The sequence below is a fragment of the Amblyomma americanum genome, chromosome 2, assembly GCF_052857255.1.
Source record: "Amblyomma americanum isolate KBUSLIRL-KWMA chromosome 2, ASM5285725v1, whole genome shotgun sequence".
NCBI classification, from domain to species: Eukaryota; Metazoa; Arthropoda; class Arachnida; order Ixodida; family Ixodidae; genus Amblyomma; species Amblyomma americanum.
Window position 1 is genome coordinate 169,876,004 of NC_135498.1, and position 16,063 is coordinate 169,892,066.

The 16,063-nt window shown below is 49.2% G+C and overlaps 2 protein-coding genes across 2 annotated transcripts in view; one reads left to right on the forward strand and one right to left on the reverse strand.

The window, feature by feature from the left end:
• Window positions 1–5,211: 5,211 nt before the first annotated feature.
• On the reverse strand, window positions 5,212–6,005 carry LOC144121978 (uncharacterized). Its single transcript, XM_077655444.1, has one exon. It carries the CDS (start codon window positions 5,919–5,921, stop codon window positions 5,331–5,333), a length of 591 nt encoding a protein of 196 aa, XP_077511570.1. The 5' UTR covers window positions 5,922–6,005; the 3' UTR covers window positions 5,212–5,330.
• Window positions 6,006–6,485: 480 nt separating this feature from the next.
• Spx (Spliceosomal protein on the X) overlaps window positions 6,486–16,063 on the forward strand; it is a 38,235-nt gene continuing 28,657 nt past the window's right edge. Inside the window, exons 1-2 of the mRNA XM_077655443.1 lie at window positions 6,486–6,637; window positions 12,660–12,743. Coding sequence (XP_077511569.1) covers window positions 6,604–6,637; window positions 12,660–12,743 — 118 coding nt within the window. The 5' untranslated portion in view covers window positions 6,486–6,603. The remainder of the gene's footprint in view (window positions 6,638–12,659; window positions 12,744–16,063) is intronic.

Consider the following 16,063-nt stretch of genomic DNA (forward strand, 5'->3'; position numbering starts at 1 on the left):
GTCTTCTTGAGGGAAGTGAACAACACACTCCTTTCCGATTTGTACTCTGGACAGCACAGAAGGCAATGTTCTATTGCACCGCACAAGCCGCATGTGGAACTCAGCGGAGGCGATGCGAGACCCTTCTTATGCATTCATGCAGGGGTACGTGCGGAGCCCGCGCGAATGCGATGGAGTGAAGTGGCCTGCGACATTTAGGTATATTGGTCCCACATGGCTTGTTGGGTGAACCCCACAGGGTACTGAAATGGCTGAGCACCGTTTTTCTGGAGAGCCCCTTGGTTACAGCGGTTTATAGGCGAGGCTGTCCGCCACCTCGTTGCATATATTCCTATGTGTGGGGGCACCCAGTGTAAACAAATAGAGAAGCCTCTGCTGTTCAGATTATGCACCATGCGTAGAGAGCTAAGAGACATGGCATCAGTATGGAACCTGCGCTCTAATCTTTGAAGGGCGGATTTGGAATGCGTCAGGATCACAAAACGTTGAGCCGGACAAGACCCCTAGCTTCCGTAAAGCCGCCTCAATGGCAACGCTTTCGGCTGTTGTGGAGGAGACGAGTTCAATAAGGCGTACAGGTCAGGCAGTATTCAAAGAAAGAATGTAAAAAGCCGCTGCGCTAGCTCCTCTGACCTTATCCCCAGAACCAACAGTGCAAATTTGAAGATGGCAGGCATGCTGTAAATGTTCTAAATGTTCAAGTACGAGCGAACGCGTTGCCGACAGAGGAGAGCTGCGCTTAGTGCGGACATGAGGAATAGTGACCGTCAGGGGCGTAGCAAAAGGGGGGTCGGTGTCAGAACACCCCCTGAAATTTTCTGAGCGCTGTATCCTCCCCCCTTTACACCTTTTTTCGCCCATGCTATTTAGACACATACCGCATCAGTATATTGAAATGCAAAATAAGAAGACTGCTGATTTATTGCCGAAAATATTGATGTACGTTGTCGCGGCTCTATTATAGGAAGCAGAAGTTATTGCAGAAAAGATTCACTCTTCTTCGCCATCGCACGACGTAAGGCACTCCTTTTAATTGTAGGCACAGTTCACCCTTGGAATAAGCATACCTTTTCACGCCAGGCTACTTTTTCCTACTTTGCATTGTCCCCAAATGATCATAAAATATCACGAAAATAAAAATATATTTTTAAGCGCCTCTACGGCCGGGCGCAGGTTCACATTCATGGGGTAGAAGTTTTGACAAATGTCATTCTCTCGCAGTTGCTGACTTTGCTGTAGAACAGAAGCTTTCGTGCTGTTGTATGTAATGTGAAAATATTTTTAAAAGCCGCGATTTTTCGTACGAGTGTTTTATTTTTGTGTGTGTGTGAAAATAATTCTTTACGAACCAAGTCCTCGAAGTCCTACCTGCACTCGTATTTTATGCAGATATTACAGTGAACGAAACAACTACCCTTTCGCTTTATTAAAGCAGAAAAATGACTAAGATATTGTTTGGGCACAGTCTTGATTGTTTTTTTTTTTTTACAGGCTGCGTGTAAACCCTTGAAAATTATATCTCCATGACTACGCCACTGGTGACCGTACAATCAAAGCTCGCAAATGACCAGGGTGGTTTCAACCGCTTGCTTAGCCTTCAAACATCAAGGCTTAGTGAACTAAGAGTATTAAGGTTTAGGTTTACAGGGGGTTTAACGTCGGCTGAGGCTATGAGGGACGCCGTAGTGAGGGGCTCCGGAAATTTCGACCACCTGGGGTTCTTTAACGTGCGCTCTCATCGCACAGTACATAGGCCTCTAGAATTTGGCCTCCATCGAAATTCGACCGCCGCGGCCGGCATCGAACCCGCATCTTTCGGGCCGGCAGCCGAGCTCCATCAGCCACAGCGGTGGCCCAAGAGAGAGTGCCAGGTAGCTTCGGGTCTCAGATCTCTTCCGGAGCCGCTGCAGTAGGGCTCGCCCAGCTACCGTCTCTCCGATGCGGCCAAGTTGCGTTAGTAATGGACGCCGTTGCGAAGCGACGAAGCTAAAAGGTTTCCACAGTGACTCATGAAGAACTGCATCATTGTTCGCTGCTGCCTGCAGAGCTCCAAGGGCTACCTAAGAATTTTCACCTAAGAACTTACAAAACGTTTAAAATAGGCTTTTGAGTAAGAAGAGCCCTTTTTTCGCCATAGTATTGTCAGCGGCGTAGTACATCCGAATACAGCTAAGACGTGCCACGGCCAGTCTCGAGGGGGGCGCGCGCGCAGATGAAATGCGTCGTGTACGTGCTAACTGGCAGGTTGGTAAAACTAATATTGAATATTTAACTTTTTAAATATTACTGTAAGGCTCCTTAATTGTTGAGAGGCGTGTAGCCCACCGTAACTTCGAAAACGCGGTTACCCTCGGCGCTATGACCCAACAAATTTCGCCTACATCGCTCCAAAATACGTGCGCTTTCGAGAAACTTGCAGGCAAAACAACGCCCGCTGCGGTACTCCATGGTTAGGGCGCTCGGCTACTGATCCGGAGTACCTGGGTTCGAACCCGACCGCAGGGGCCGCGTTTCGATAGAGGCGAAACGCAAAAGGCGCCCGTGTGTTGTGCGATGTCAGTGCACGTTAAAGATCTCCAGGTTGTTCAATGATGATGATGAATGAACATTTATTTGGCCCCGAAATAAATCGGTGGTGCACGCAGGCACCAGACGGGGTGGTTCCCTAGTTACGGGACCCATATGTTCGCAGCAGCTCCCATGGCCCGTGTCCATCAGTGCGAGCTGAATCTGTAGGGCGCGGGGCTGGATAACAACGTCTCCCATCGCCCAAGGGCTTGGGGATTGGGGGCGTTGGCGGGAAGGGGAGGAGAGCAGGTCTTGAGTTTTGTGCACTCTGCCAAGACGTGCGGCAGGGTGCCCTTTTCTCTTTTGCAAAAAGGAGAGAGGATATCGTGTTCCGCAGGGTACATGCAGTTCATCAGTACGGGATGCACAAGCGATCCCGCCTGCGCTAGACGCAGGATCCTCTGTTGTTGCCTGGTGAGTTTGTGTTGTCACGAACGTTCGTGTTGTCTTTCTTCTTCCTTCGTCCTTGTTTCTTGCGCTGGTACCATGTTCCATAATAATGCAAACCAACTATAGTCTACCCTTAGAGTTTGGCGTCACCAGGTGGTCCAAATAACTCCGGAGCCCTCCACTACGGCACCTCTTTCTTCCTTTCTTCTCTCAGTCCCTCATTTATCCCCGATGGAGGCAAAATTCTATAGAGGCCCGTGTACTGTGCGATGTCAGTGCACGTTAAAGAACCCCATGTGGTCGAAATTTCCGGAGACCTTTACTACGGCGTCCCTCGTAACCTGAGTCGCTTTGGGACGTTAAACCGCCCACAAATCACAAATCACAAAATCCTTTATCCCTTGCCTTACAGCGCGGTTCAAGTGTCCGCCGAGATGTGAGACAGGCACTGCCCCACTTCCTTCCCCCAAAACTAATTTTCATTTTTTTTTTCAAAACAACATATCCAGTGGACGTAACTCGTCGAAACAACCAAAATTTGTTGGGTCATAGCGCCGAGGATAACCGCGTTTTCGAAATTCTAAAAACTGATATGGATATTGCTAAAGGTGGGCTACATGCCTATCAGTAATGAACGAGCTTAAGAGTAATAGAGTACTAGTTAAATATTCGATATTAGTTAACCGGCCTGCTAGTGTGCGCGTCTTAGCGATGTAATAATGCAATACACCACTGACAATTCTATGCCGGAAAAAGCGCTCTTAAAATTCAAAAAGCCCATTTTTAAAAATTATGTAATGTTTTAGGTGAAACAGCCTGCATAGAAACACGCCCACACACACATACCTGGGCAGGTTGCCCACAACGCGGTGGGTGGGCAGACTGCTTTATGGCAGGCTTCGGACAGACAAACATACAATGGCCAAGTGCGTGTAATGCCCACTATACTGCCTCCGCTCTAAAAAAAAAATTTCATAAGTTTAACCATGTGCTTAGCAAACCTTGCTGGTTCCAACGCCACCTTTGTCAGTGTCCACGGGTTGTTTGTGCAGTCTCCTCATACACTCTCTCCGGACTTTAATTCTGCCACCTCGCGGCAAAGTAACGGACAGATATTTCTGCTGAGGGCCAAAGATCCAAAGAATCAAGCCCAACCCTACCGGAAACAAGTGGTGGATGAGTCCTGGTTAAACATCAAATGTATTTTAATATATATATCCTGAAGTCATGTTATCCCATCGGTCAGAATTATTCTCTTAATTATATCAGTATTGCGCACCACTTTGTTTTTAGTGAGAGTCGCGCGTGCGAGATAAAGCGGGCTTGATTTCAGCGCACTGCCACAATATATTGTCCTGCAGAAGGACGTCTGCAGGGCATTATAAAAATTTTCAACCCAGCGTCGTCCGCAAGCGTACAAGCTGAGGACAACCTTTTGAGTATGTTTGGCATAATGATGCTCTCAAGAAGTCCTGTGTGGGATGAGGACGTTTTGTACCATTTGAGGCAATCCTCAAGAAGTTTTAGCGTAGTCTGGTCCGGACGTTGCGCTCTGTTGTGCATTAATGATAGTCGCTGCTGCTTTTGAAGACGTGAGGATCAGTTAAACACGATCAATTGGAATGTGCATTCACGGTAAGGTCTTGCTTTGATCCTTAGGCCTCTCTTAATGACTTAAGTGTACTCCCCGATGAGCCGTTTGAGCTCTCAAGACAGGTGTGTGAACAACTGTACAGTCGCGACGAAAAAAGATTAGCATAATGACGTCGCCGGAAAGACGAAAATCGCAGCGCACGGCTGGTGTAGGGCTGTGTTTTGCGAACACGCCTTGAACTTTTGTTACCGGCGTGTTCTTAACCGAAGCGCCTAGAGCTGCTGTCTGCCGTTCCGCTGGCGCGTCACTAGTGCTAATATTTTTTACTCGCGACTCTACAAGCAGAATTAAATCACCTGGGTAAGTGAAATAGCTCGAACATTTTGTTAGCAGATATACACTACTGGAGCCTATACTCGTCTTCAGCCGGGTTTAAAGAGGTGCGATTCAAGCTGTTTCAACGAGTGGCCTTTACCGAAGCATGATCTGACAGGCGGAGCTTGAACTGTTTGCACAAGTATTAGATCAGGTATACGGTTTACCATGTAGCATAATCAAAATTTTAAGCACCCTTTCTTGGGCTGCAAAAACTGAACGAAAAAAATCGACTTCCATCCAAATGTTGTAGGCACACATATACACAAGGAGAGATTTAGAATTAAGAATAATTTATTAAGACTATTCAGATAGGATGATGGGTTGTATTATATGGCCGAGAAGGTATCATAAATATGCAGTATACACATGCGCAACGCGAGAACAGTCAGAGCTTATATGTTCACGACTCCGGCGTTGCATCTGTCGAGGCGTCTTCCTTGGACGACCCCTTCTCGTCCGTCGCCATAGCCTTCTTGGTCGGCGCCGACTGCACGGCGATGGGGATGACCCGGGGCTTCTTGCTGGGGGGCTCCGGCCTGGGTGCCTCGATGGCCAGCACTCCGGAAGACGAGAGGGCGCAGCTGAGTGCCCCGGCATCCACGCCTTCGGGCAGAGTGAGGCGCCGGGTGAACTCGCGCTTCACGTAGCTGCAGCCGTCGTCGCTCTCTTCTTCGTGCCTGGCGCTGACGACGACGCTGTTGTCCACCGCCTTGACGCTGATCTCCTCCGGCCGGTAGCCGCGGACGTTGTACGTCACGACGAACTTGGACTCCGACTCAGACTGCGTCTCGTCCTCGGCGTCTGACGCCGAGTTGCGGCGCTTCCGGGGTGCCGTCAAGCGGGCGCAGTGATCCGTCTTGGAAGCCTGCTTCAGCGCTGGGCGGGAGATCCAACGTCGTCCGAAGAGCTCGTCGCCGAGGCGCTCGAGGGCTTCGAAAGGAGCGAAGAACTCGTCGCCGCGGAAGATTGGAGCCAACACGAAGGAAGACATCGCTGAACGATTGCGAACACTTGCAGCAGTCACTTGAACAAGGTAGCCTCGAACGAACCTGCAAGATTCATCCTGCCTGCGAGCAGACGACGGCGCCCTTTTATACGCGAAGAGTCGTCTGCTAGAAAAAACGGGATGCTTCGAGAACTGAGGGTTGGCTCTCGCTTCGGCGGTTTGCTATTGGTCACTGCGTTCCTGACGTCACCTGAAACGCGTGACACGTTTTGGTTTTATGTTCCTTCTCTCTCTTCCCTTTTCTCTTGCTTTCGAGAGCCTTCCAGATGCCTCTAACAACGGTGGCCGCGGTCGCAATGAGACGGTTCACGTTTGACCGGTGACCCCGGCACGTCAATAAAACGCGAGTGCATGATAAAACATTAATTTTGTTGGTTTCGGACAAGCGATTACTGTTCTAAACTACTTTATTTTTACTTGCAGTCAGACGCCGGCTCCCAGGATCGTCTGCTATGGAAAACGAGATACGTCGAGAACGCGTTGCTTTACCGCGATAGCAGTTAGTCGATGGCGCCAGCATTTATTTCTAGTTATTCACTCCTGTTCGATTTATGAATTGCATTCTGTGTCGTATTTAACTTGGTAAGGCAGTAACACACTAACGCCAGTAACGCAACTCAGCTGAAGCCGGCCTGTGTATCGCTACTGTCATTACGTTAAAACCAAAATGGCTGCCGGCCCAATCGCCGAAAGGAATCAAGGTTCGTATTTTTTAATTAATGTTGTCGTCAGCGAAGACGTCGTAATGTTTTCTACACTGTTAACTAGCAACTATTGCACATCGTGCCTGTTTCAAGCTTTTCAAACGATTAGTCTTGACAAGCAGAGTTGCGCGCCATCCACATGCAACATGTGAGTCTTTGCGATGGCGATGTGAATTAGAAGACGTTCGCTGTTTTCTCAAATTGTCATTGTTGTTCCCAGCTGTCATTACCGTGTCACATCGATTACCCGTATTCCGACCGTCACGCAAGCTTCTACACGTGTTATCTTTCAAGCATGCAATGGCTCGGTCTTGCATGTCGTCCAACTGGCCGACCGCACGACTAGCAGAAACGCCGGCTGGTCGCTCCGCAATACCGCGCGTCATCTTCGCGGTTACGGCAGATGTGCTCAGCGCACTTCTGTGGGCATGTCGAACGACCTCCAACTGCGCAGTTACCAGCGTAGCGCCTTCGCGCCGAAAACGACGCAGCGCAACAGACTCCGTGCCGGCTCTTCGCGAGCACGGTTGTGAGCGCTACCTGCGCAGGCGGTCCGGCATCGCTTTGCGTCGCATCTGCTCGAGCCGCGCGTTCATTGCATCTGCTTGGGGGGTTTGCCTTGCCCGAGGGGCACTGTTGGGTCAGTCGTGTTGTAAGTTGCGCTCGGGACAGGACGAAGGAAAGACGGCGCAGCTGTGTTTCGTCTTTTCCGTCGCTCCGGAACGCGGTTTTCTCCACATTTTCTCTTCCCGTTGTTTTGTTTTTGTTTTTTTGCGGCGCAATTTTTTGAGTTACAGCAGGGTCTGTCGCTGACCCCTCATTTCAAAATAGTGAAGCTTGTTTTCCGAGGTTGTTCGCCCGATTGTATTCAGTAGCCACTTTCAACTGATGCGGTAAAAATTCAGAACCCGTGGCGTTAGGAGTAAACCCTTCCGCCCCGCGAACTGTATTGCTTAGCTTTCAGTGCAGGTGAGCATGTTCCTTGTCGAAATTTCGTGTTACCGGCGAGTGGTCTTGGCATGTCGTAATATCAGCGAAACAATGGGAAAATTTATCTCCCGTGTTTTTGATGGCTGCGCAGGTTTTGAGGCTGAGTGGAATAGTCAGGCCGCACAAAATGGCGGATGCACAAGGAAGGACTGCATCACAATTGATGTTATCACCTACGAAAACGCACTGCATGCACCAAACATGGTTGTTTGACTTGTCATCCGTCCGCCTTCAGCAGCATGAACAAAAGAGGCTAACAGACACCACACCTCACAGACTACAAGTGGGTTGCGCAGGTGTGCATCCCACTCCCTGTCCTTTCGAAGGTGCAAGGCTAGGTTGTTTTTGCTCTGACACTCTTGGGAAAACGTCTTATGTGCACTTTGCTTAAAATATTAGGCAGCAACTTGTTGATGACAGCTTGAGTAGTCACTGTACAAAGATCGGAAGAACTGAAAGGCAGCTGTTAACCTCCCACTCTTCACCCTCGGCAGCCTTAAGCCATCCCAGAGATGGGCATCCTCACGAGGGCAAGCCCTCATCATGAGGGCTTCCTCACCCTCACCTCATGAGGATTTCTCTCGGTGAGGTGAGGGAGGATAGGTGCTTGAAAACTCTAAAGACATGGTGAGGTAAGGGCGACGGAGGGAAGACGTGATGAGGTGAGGGCGAGGGAGGGAAGTCATGATGAGGTGAGGGCGAGGGAGGGCAAGATGCATGGTCTGAGGGCGAGGTTGATGGCTCAAATTGTACTCCAGCTAACGCTTTTTTCTGTGCAGCCTGTTATGAATTCCTGTTTTAGAGCGCCAGCTCTTATGGTGAAGTCTCCCGGGAAGACATAGTTTCTACAGTCTGGAGGTACACGAAAGGCGGGTAATCACAAACCTTCTCCATCACCGCCATGTACTACACTGCTGACAGTGCTATGCCAAAAAAAGCGATCTTGTAACTAAAAAACCTATTTTTAAAAATCGTGTAAAGTTTTAGGTGAAAGACCCTGTATAGTGCGCTAACAAGGAGGCGCTGGTCGGGCTGTGCAAGTAGCCGCTGGTCCAACGGGAACCGTGGTACCACAGTTAACATTTTCATCATCAGCCCTGAGTCTGTCAGATGATCAGAGCTTAGAGTAAAGCATGTAGAAGTTATACCTAGTAAGGCTATTGAACTCCCAAGTTCTAAGCCTTGTTGCCTAGAACGAAGTTCGATTTCAGCTTAGTGAGGTTTCAAAATCTCGCTGCAATGCAAAAATATTTCTGCGAAATTCCAATGTCAAATTAAAGCCTGTTGGCGGTGTTGGTGTGGAAGTTTTTCATCCTCACTCAGTACAGTCCTATCTTTCTATTTTCGCTAGAATTGTGGTATAGGAAAGCGGAGCCGCAGTGTGGTGGACAAAGCCAACCACTGTAGTCTTACCATGGAAATAAAGCAGAAGCTTAACCACCTTGGTCTGAATCATCAGTTGTACTGCTCTCCAAATAACAGGAACATCTCTTGGTTTATTTCTGTCCCTGGTGAGACGTGTGACCACGTAATCGCATGCCTGGTTTTATGATCCAAATTTTAGGGAATTGACACATTGGGTAATGCGTAGACGTGCAGGCAAAAAAAAAATCACTGGCGGTTTAGCTTGGGGTTAACCACGAATTATCATGTCTAGCACCATTGGCCCTCGTTTTGAATGGTTTGATCTTGAATTTCTATGGTTTTGATTGGTGTGAACTGGCTTACTTCAGTTGATTTATCATATCATGTAAGTTTGCGTGATATTGAATCATTTTAGACTTTTACAGCAGTAGAAATGGTCAATTCTCTGTATTGACAGATCCATGGGAGTCCTGATTTCGCTTCTGGCACAGAGGTACAGCGGTTAAGCTCACGTACCACTGTCTCGTGATGGCAGGTGCTGCCGTCGGTGGGGCTTATGGGACCCATGTAGTTCCTGAGGAATCTCTCGTGACTAATCATTAATTTAACTGCCACGTGGTCAGTTTGCTCACAATCCGGTGAGCAAGGTGGCCCATGTGCTAGAAGCAGGCTTTGGACAGACAACCGCTTTTCAGCGAAGTGGAAGCGCTAGGGCACTAAAATGGCCACCACTTGAGTCATTCACTGCAGACTTGGGGAGTTAGTGATTATCATTATTCAGCCCGAATGCTGCTGCATTTTAGCAACCCGTTTGATTTTCAAGTGGCTTGAATAATTTTTTTTTAATTTTAAGCCAGAGCATGAGAGCCTCACTGCTGTGGAAAGCTGGCATCGCACTGGGGGAAGGCACTAAAGAAAACAAAAACTTCATGTGTCAGGGAGCGAGATCCGAACCCGCGGCGGCGCTAAAAAATCAGTTCCGCTGGCCGCACCTTCAGACCACTATGCCGTCGCCACAACTTTTTTTAAGCATTGTATTTAATACATTGAAAATATATTCTATTTACATTAATTAAATTATTCACAAAGCTTTTAGGAAACGCCACAAAGAATATTGCAAAAAGACAGAGCAGTAGAGTTCTAGACTTGAGGTAAGGCTGAGCACATCACCAAGATGGAATGCCACTCCAATTTAATGTCGGTCGGTTCATACACTTCCCTCAGATAAACGATCAGTTGGGAGAAATCTTAACATCCTGCCTGTATGAACTGCCAAGCTGTCAAGCTGTATTTGCAATGTCGTCGTCTTTGTCATGTACCCACGTTCACGCATGTTAAACTGTCAGTCTCTCACGCTGTAGTTTGAAAGTGAGGTCTTCATCATCTCTCTATCCGTGCACATGGAAGCATCATCAGACGAGCGTGCAGCAAGCCGCACGGAATGGCAGGAAATTAGAAGCAGGAAAAATTCAGAAGACCCAGTGATATCGCATTGTAATCGGGCTATGATAATTAAGCGGCCTACAAACTTTCCTTATTATGAGTCTATTCTGTGCTTCGCAGTTATTGTAATTGTCGTGGTAAACACTACTGCATTGTTTTCTAAATATTGTTGGCGTACATTAGTTTTTGTACACAGAAACAACACGCTGGCTCATTTTAGCAGTGCATATAGGTAACAATCAAATATTATAAGTGCAGGGTACATGTATGCACGCTGTGTGTACCAGAAGTAAAGGCAGAGTGATATATTGGGGCTCCACTCGTTCCTGTCTCGGTTTTGTCTCGCACATTAGCTCAAACACACATACACGGACACACACAACAATGTAAGCATCTAGCCTCTCATGCAATAGTGCCTTGAGGGCTTGTCTTATATGTTTATTACTCAGTAATGTCGCCAGGAGTTGCCGACTACGGAAAATAACTCTACTTTTAAAACGACTCTTAGTGAGGGTGAGGGAGGGCCGACGATGTTGCCGTCACGAGACGATTTCGCATGTAAAATGCTTGCGTCTGGTGATTTTTGGGTTCGGTTGCCAGATTCTATAGTCTGATACAACTTAAGTCTGCTGTGAAGCTCCGCCCACATTCAGGACCACCGCACAGAATTCCTCCACAACAAAAAAGTAGTCCGTTGTTAAAACTCTTCTTGTTACCTAAACAAGAAGCTAACGACAAGAAAAAAAATTTAAGCTCTAGAATTTTGATACCTAGCCTGTTGGGTGCAGTCATACATAAAAAATCTGATTTCGTTGACGATTGTGAGTAGCCAGCGGAGCAATACAGGACGCCACGGACCGTGGCAGCCCATTGTTACCAACTGCTGTTTTCTAAAGCTTTATTCTGCTATAAACCAAGTAGGTTAAACTAGTCCTCTTTGGTGTGGTCATCACGAGTTTGAGATGACTGGCAGGAATATTTCTAATTAAATTTTTCTCGGCTATAGCTTGGCCCTGTGGTGCCATGCAAACATCAGCATACCCCCAATAGCCAAAGGATCAGCTTTTACCGAAGACAATAATTGGAGGGTGCTGTCCTTGATGTCCCCCCTTTGAGGAGGGTGCAGCTTGCAGATCATGAAAAGGTTGAAAAAAAACCTTAATTTTAGAAAACACCAGATTTCATGTCTTTAAGGTCTTTCAATTATGCCCCATAAATAGCCCAGAAGTGACCTAAAAAAATGTTTTTGTGACCGTAGGTAGCAAAAAACTAGCTGAAATCTCCATGAAAATGCCAGTTTCCTCAAAATTTTATTTTCACCTAACTGCCCTGCTCGCAGAAAGCGTAGCCCAACAATGGTTTCTCAGGTGTTCATGGGGTTTGTTGCATTGTGTTCCTTGATAATTTCTTGATGCAGTGACATTTCAATACTCTTTAATTTCTCATTTTTAATCCATCACAAATTTGACACGACGATAATGAGTGCATTATGCAAGTGTGTACCATATAACATTCTGTGTAGGAAAATATCGGACTATTTGAAAAATGCCACTGCATCAACCGTTTTTTTGAGTAAAACTTAACAGTGATTGCAGGCTCCTACCATGTATTGTTGTCACGCTAGGCTTTCTGCTAGTTTGCTATAGCAATGAAGCATATAAAAATTTATAATGGCAAAGCTACTTAAGATATCTTAGTGAAATTTTGTGTTAAGCATTCAGTAGACTTTCCAATAAGCATGCCAAATTTCATTGCTCTGTGCAAAAAAAAAAAATTTAAATTTCGTCCTTGAAATCCTTGTTCCGCCTTAGTGGGCTATATTCAAGATGCAGCAGTGTATCGTGCAATGGCGCATCGTTTGTGCTTTGCTGCCCTTGTAGAACAGTAAATTTAATGCAGCCCGACTGCAGATACTGCTGAAATGTACAAGATTTTTGTCACGCGATAATCAAGGGCTCTTACACCAACTTTGCTCATTTTGATACAGTGTGTTCTAGAATGCAGTGTTTGCCGCGATGGCTCAGTGGTTAAGGTGCTCGTCTACTGAGCCGGAGCACTCGAGTTCGAACGCGACCGAGTTCGAATGCGACCAACCGCAGCGGCGACATTTTAGTGGAAGGGAAATGCAAAAGGCACCAGTGTGCTGTGTGGTTCGGGTGTCCTTTACTGTGCCATTTCCTTTCCTCAAAAACTAATTTTCAATTTCATTTTCCTTTTGCAGATGCTACCATCTACGTGGGAGGCCTGGATGAGAAGGTGTCGGACACCATTCTGTGGGAGCTGTTCGTCCAGGCTGGACCTGTTGGTAAGGCCTAATATCGCTACCTTTACCCCTTGTCTATTTTCTGATGATGTCCTCTGAATGCTTTCAGTGCAGTTTATTTATTTGTTTATTTTCTGAGGTCTATAATACATGTATAGGTGCAAATTGGTTTTGTCATGTGGGATGAAATTTTTTGTAGCAAGAGCTACACTGGGCTACCAGTCTAGCATTTCGCGGTGGCTGGGAGAGGACAATTGTGTGCATGCACCATTACCATGGCAACCGGAGAGGAGCAGCAGGTGCGGCGTATGCCCGCTCCACCGTCGGAACGAAGTGCGTCGCGTGCTTCGGCACCGCACGCCGCTCTATCACCCGAACCGCACGTCGCATGCTCAGCACTGCATATAAAAGGCGGAGGTGTAATGGGCGGCTGTATCACAACATTTGATATGGATGCAGAGAAGGAGGGTCCAGCCACTGCTAAACGCCGGTATAGGCAAGAGAAGATTAACTCTAAAGATCCTGAGGTTGTCGCTTGGCAGTTGGCTATTCTACAAAGAGAGAATGAGTGTAAGAAGGCGAAAAGAGCAGCGGAGACACCCAAACAGAGAGAGGAATGGCTTGCCAAACGACGATGCCAGACTGCCGAGTATAATAGACGCCACATAGCCGCCAAGATGGAACCCAATGTCTCTCATTGGTAAACGTACAGAGACACAACAAGCTCAGCCAGGGAAGCGTACTTCTCGCTACGTATATCATGGCATAGCCGAGCTAAGCCACTGCCAATTTTTTGTGTAGTTTGAACCCAGCATTTTGCCTTTTCAGTGCATTTGTAGTGGCGTCGATGAAGATGAAGTTGGCGCGACCTGCCTTGCGTAGACCAGAAGCTCTCGCTCATGCAACAGAGAACGTTTTCGACAACCGGCCTCGCCAGCAACGTCAACAGCTCGCTCTACCGGCTCACCAGCCGCGGCTACCGGGACTGCAACAAATGTGAACCTCCCACCACATCTGGTGACACCAGACGACAGCTTCAATGCACGTAACGCCGCTCCCACCAGCTCTGCACACCTGCCCGCCCTGTCCCTCCACTTGGCCTTGTCGCTGCACGCCCGCTGTTTGCGCCCGGCTTTCAGCAGCTTTTCATCGCCATGTACGTGCCTACCACCACATCTGGTGAGCTCCTTCAGCCGTATCAACGCCCCTGCCTTCCTCGGCTGCCCGGCTTGCCCGCGTTTTATGCCAGGGACCCCGTTTTGTGGCTGGCGCTGCTGGACTCGCACTTTCATGTCCACAACGTGTCCAGCCAGCTGCTGCGCTATCAGCAGGCCAGCCACGAACTCCCACCCGGTCTCCTGGCACAGCTGCGGTTGCCCCCTCCTGGCCCCGACATATACGCCGGTTTCAAGAAAGGCCTGATGGCGTATTTTGGTTTGGAGCTGCCGCCGACTCTCTGCGCTCCTGTTCCAGACTCAGAAGCTGCGGCGCCACTTGACCCATCACCCCTGGCCGCATTCCCTACCGGAGCTGTTTCGGCTTTCCCTCCGCCTGCTCCTAAGTCGGCGCCCCTCCCCACACCGGTCTCTCCACTATCGTCGCCACCGTATGTGCTACCACCTACGGTTCGGCAAGTGCCACGCGAGGACGCGCCAGTCTCTTGCCAACCTTCTCAACCAGCTGCCTCAAACTACACCCCGGTCTCTCTCAAGTTTGCTTCACTGGCCCCTATGGACGGCCGTCCACATGTATTCTCCCGTCCCACGGCGCCTCCTGCTCAGCCCTGCTTCCAAGCTGTGGCGCCTGCCCTTGGGCCATCACCAGCAGCACCCTCTCTCGACCCGGGCCCGGACCCGCTTCCAGTCCCAGGTTCACCTGCTCCCTCAAGCGCAACCACAGTGAGCACAACTGTCATTCGTGTCGCGAGGCACGCATGCACTTCACCCCAGGGCCGTGTCACGCCTAACACGCCACCCGCAACGCCTGCCACACATCCCTGCCCACCCAGCGCCTTCACCAGTGTCTGTGCCTCCGCTACAGATGAGACAGCCCTACCGTATCCTTCCCATTCCAACAACTACGCCCCGGACTTGCTTCTTGTGCCCCCAGGCCAACCCTCCCACTGCCACAGTGAGCTCTTTTTCGCATAAAGCCGCTCCACCTCGTCGACCACTTCAACCACTTTCCTACAGGCCATCCAGAGTCCCCCGCAGCAGACCTCCAGCCCAGTGTCGTGTGCCGTCGTTTCACTGTTGCCAGCGGCTGAGGCATCCCCTCCTCTTCTACGGCAGCGGTTTCTGCGCGCCATACCTTCGTCTGCACCCACGGGGCCAGCGCAAAGCACATATCGCCCGTAACTCCCACCGCGGATGCATTTTCTGCAATGACATTTTCCGACCCGCTCCAACCCATCTGGCGGCCCCACCAGTAGACCTTCCGACTGCAGCACACTTAGCTCGCCTCCAATTCCTCAACTTCTCCCGCCTGTTCCTCACGTCATCATCCTCATTTTTTGGCTCCCCTCGCCCTTTGCGCAGCAGCCAGGCTCAACCGCCTGAGTTCGTTTCACCCGCCCGGCGGCCTTCACGGACCTAACTGTATCCTGGACGTGACCCACCTGTACAAACTTGTACATACTGTTTTCTTTTCTTTATTGCACACCGCGCTAGGGGGGGAGCATCTGTAGCGGCGCTGATGAAGATGAAGTTGGCGCGACCTGCTTCGCGCAGACCAGAAGCTCTGGCTCGTGCAACAGAGAACGTTTTCGGCTACCGGCCTCGCCAGCAACGTCAACAGCCCGCTCCGCCGGCTCACTGGCCGCAGCTACCAGGACCTACAATAAATGTGGACCTCCCACCACACATTTTAATTTGCTTTTTTGTTGTGTAGCGTGACCTTCGTTCTGTTGTTGTTTATTTTCTATATGTATACATGTGGAACTGATGTACAGGGGTGGTCAAAAGTTCGCAGGCCGCTCTGACCGAGCCAGGAGCGGCTGCTCTCCGCTCTCGCGGCGCTGCTATCGCTAGCATTCCCCTCCCTTTGACTCTCGTTGATAACAAAGCCTGAAAAATGGTAGTGCGCCGCTCGCCTTCACTGTTCGCTCTTCACATTGCGCTGCGGCGCTTCGCGTGGCATTGCAGAGGAGAGTTTTCCACCAAGTGACGCGCCATACTAGCTGCCATATTCGGTTAGACTGTGTGTGCTTCTCATACTTTTCGGCGTCCTGCCGTATGAAATAACGCGTTTACCCACACATGAGCTGTGTTCCGGCTCTCTCAGCCATTTGCGTGATTTCCCACGTTGCATTTCGGCGCGGAGCCCTCATAAGTTCCGCGACACCCATCAAGAAACTTCTCCAA

Bases quoted from the DNA above. Each gene is read 5' to 3' on its own strand.
- LOC144121978 (XM_077655444.1), bottom strand. From the start codon at position 5,921: ATGTCTTCCTTCGTGTTGGCTCCAATCTTCCGCGGCGACGAGTTCTTC.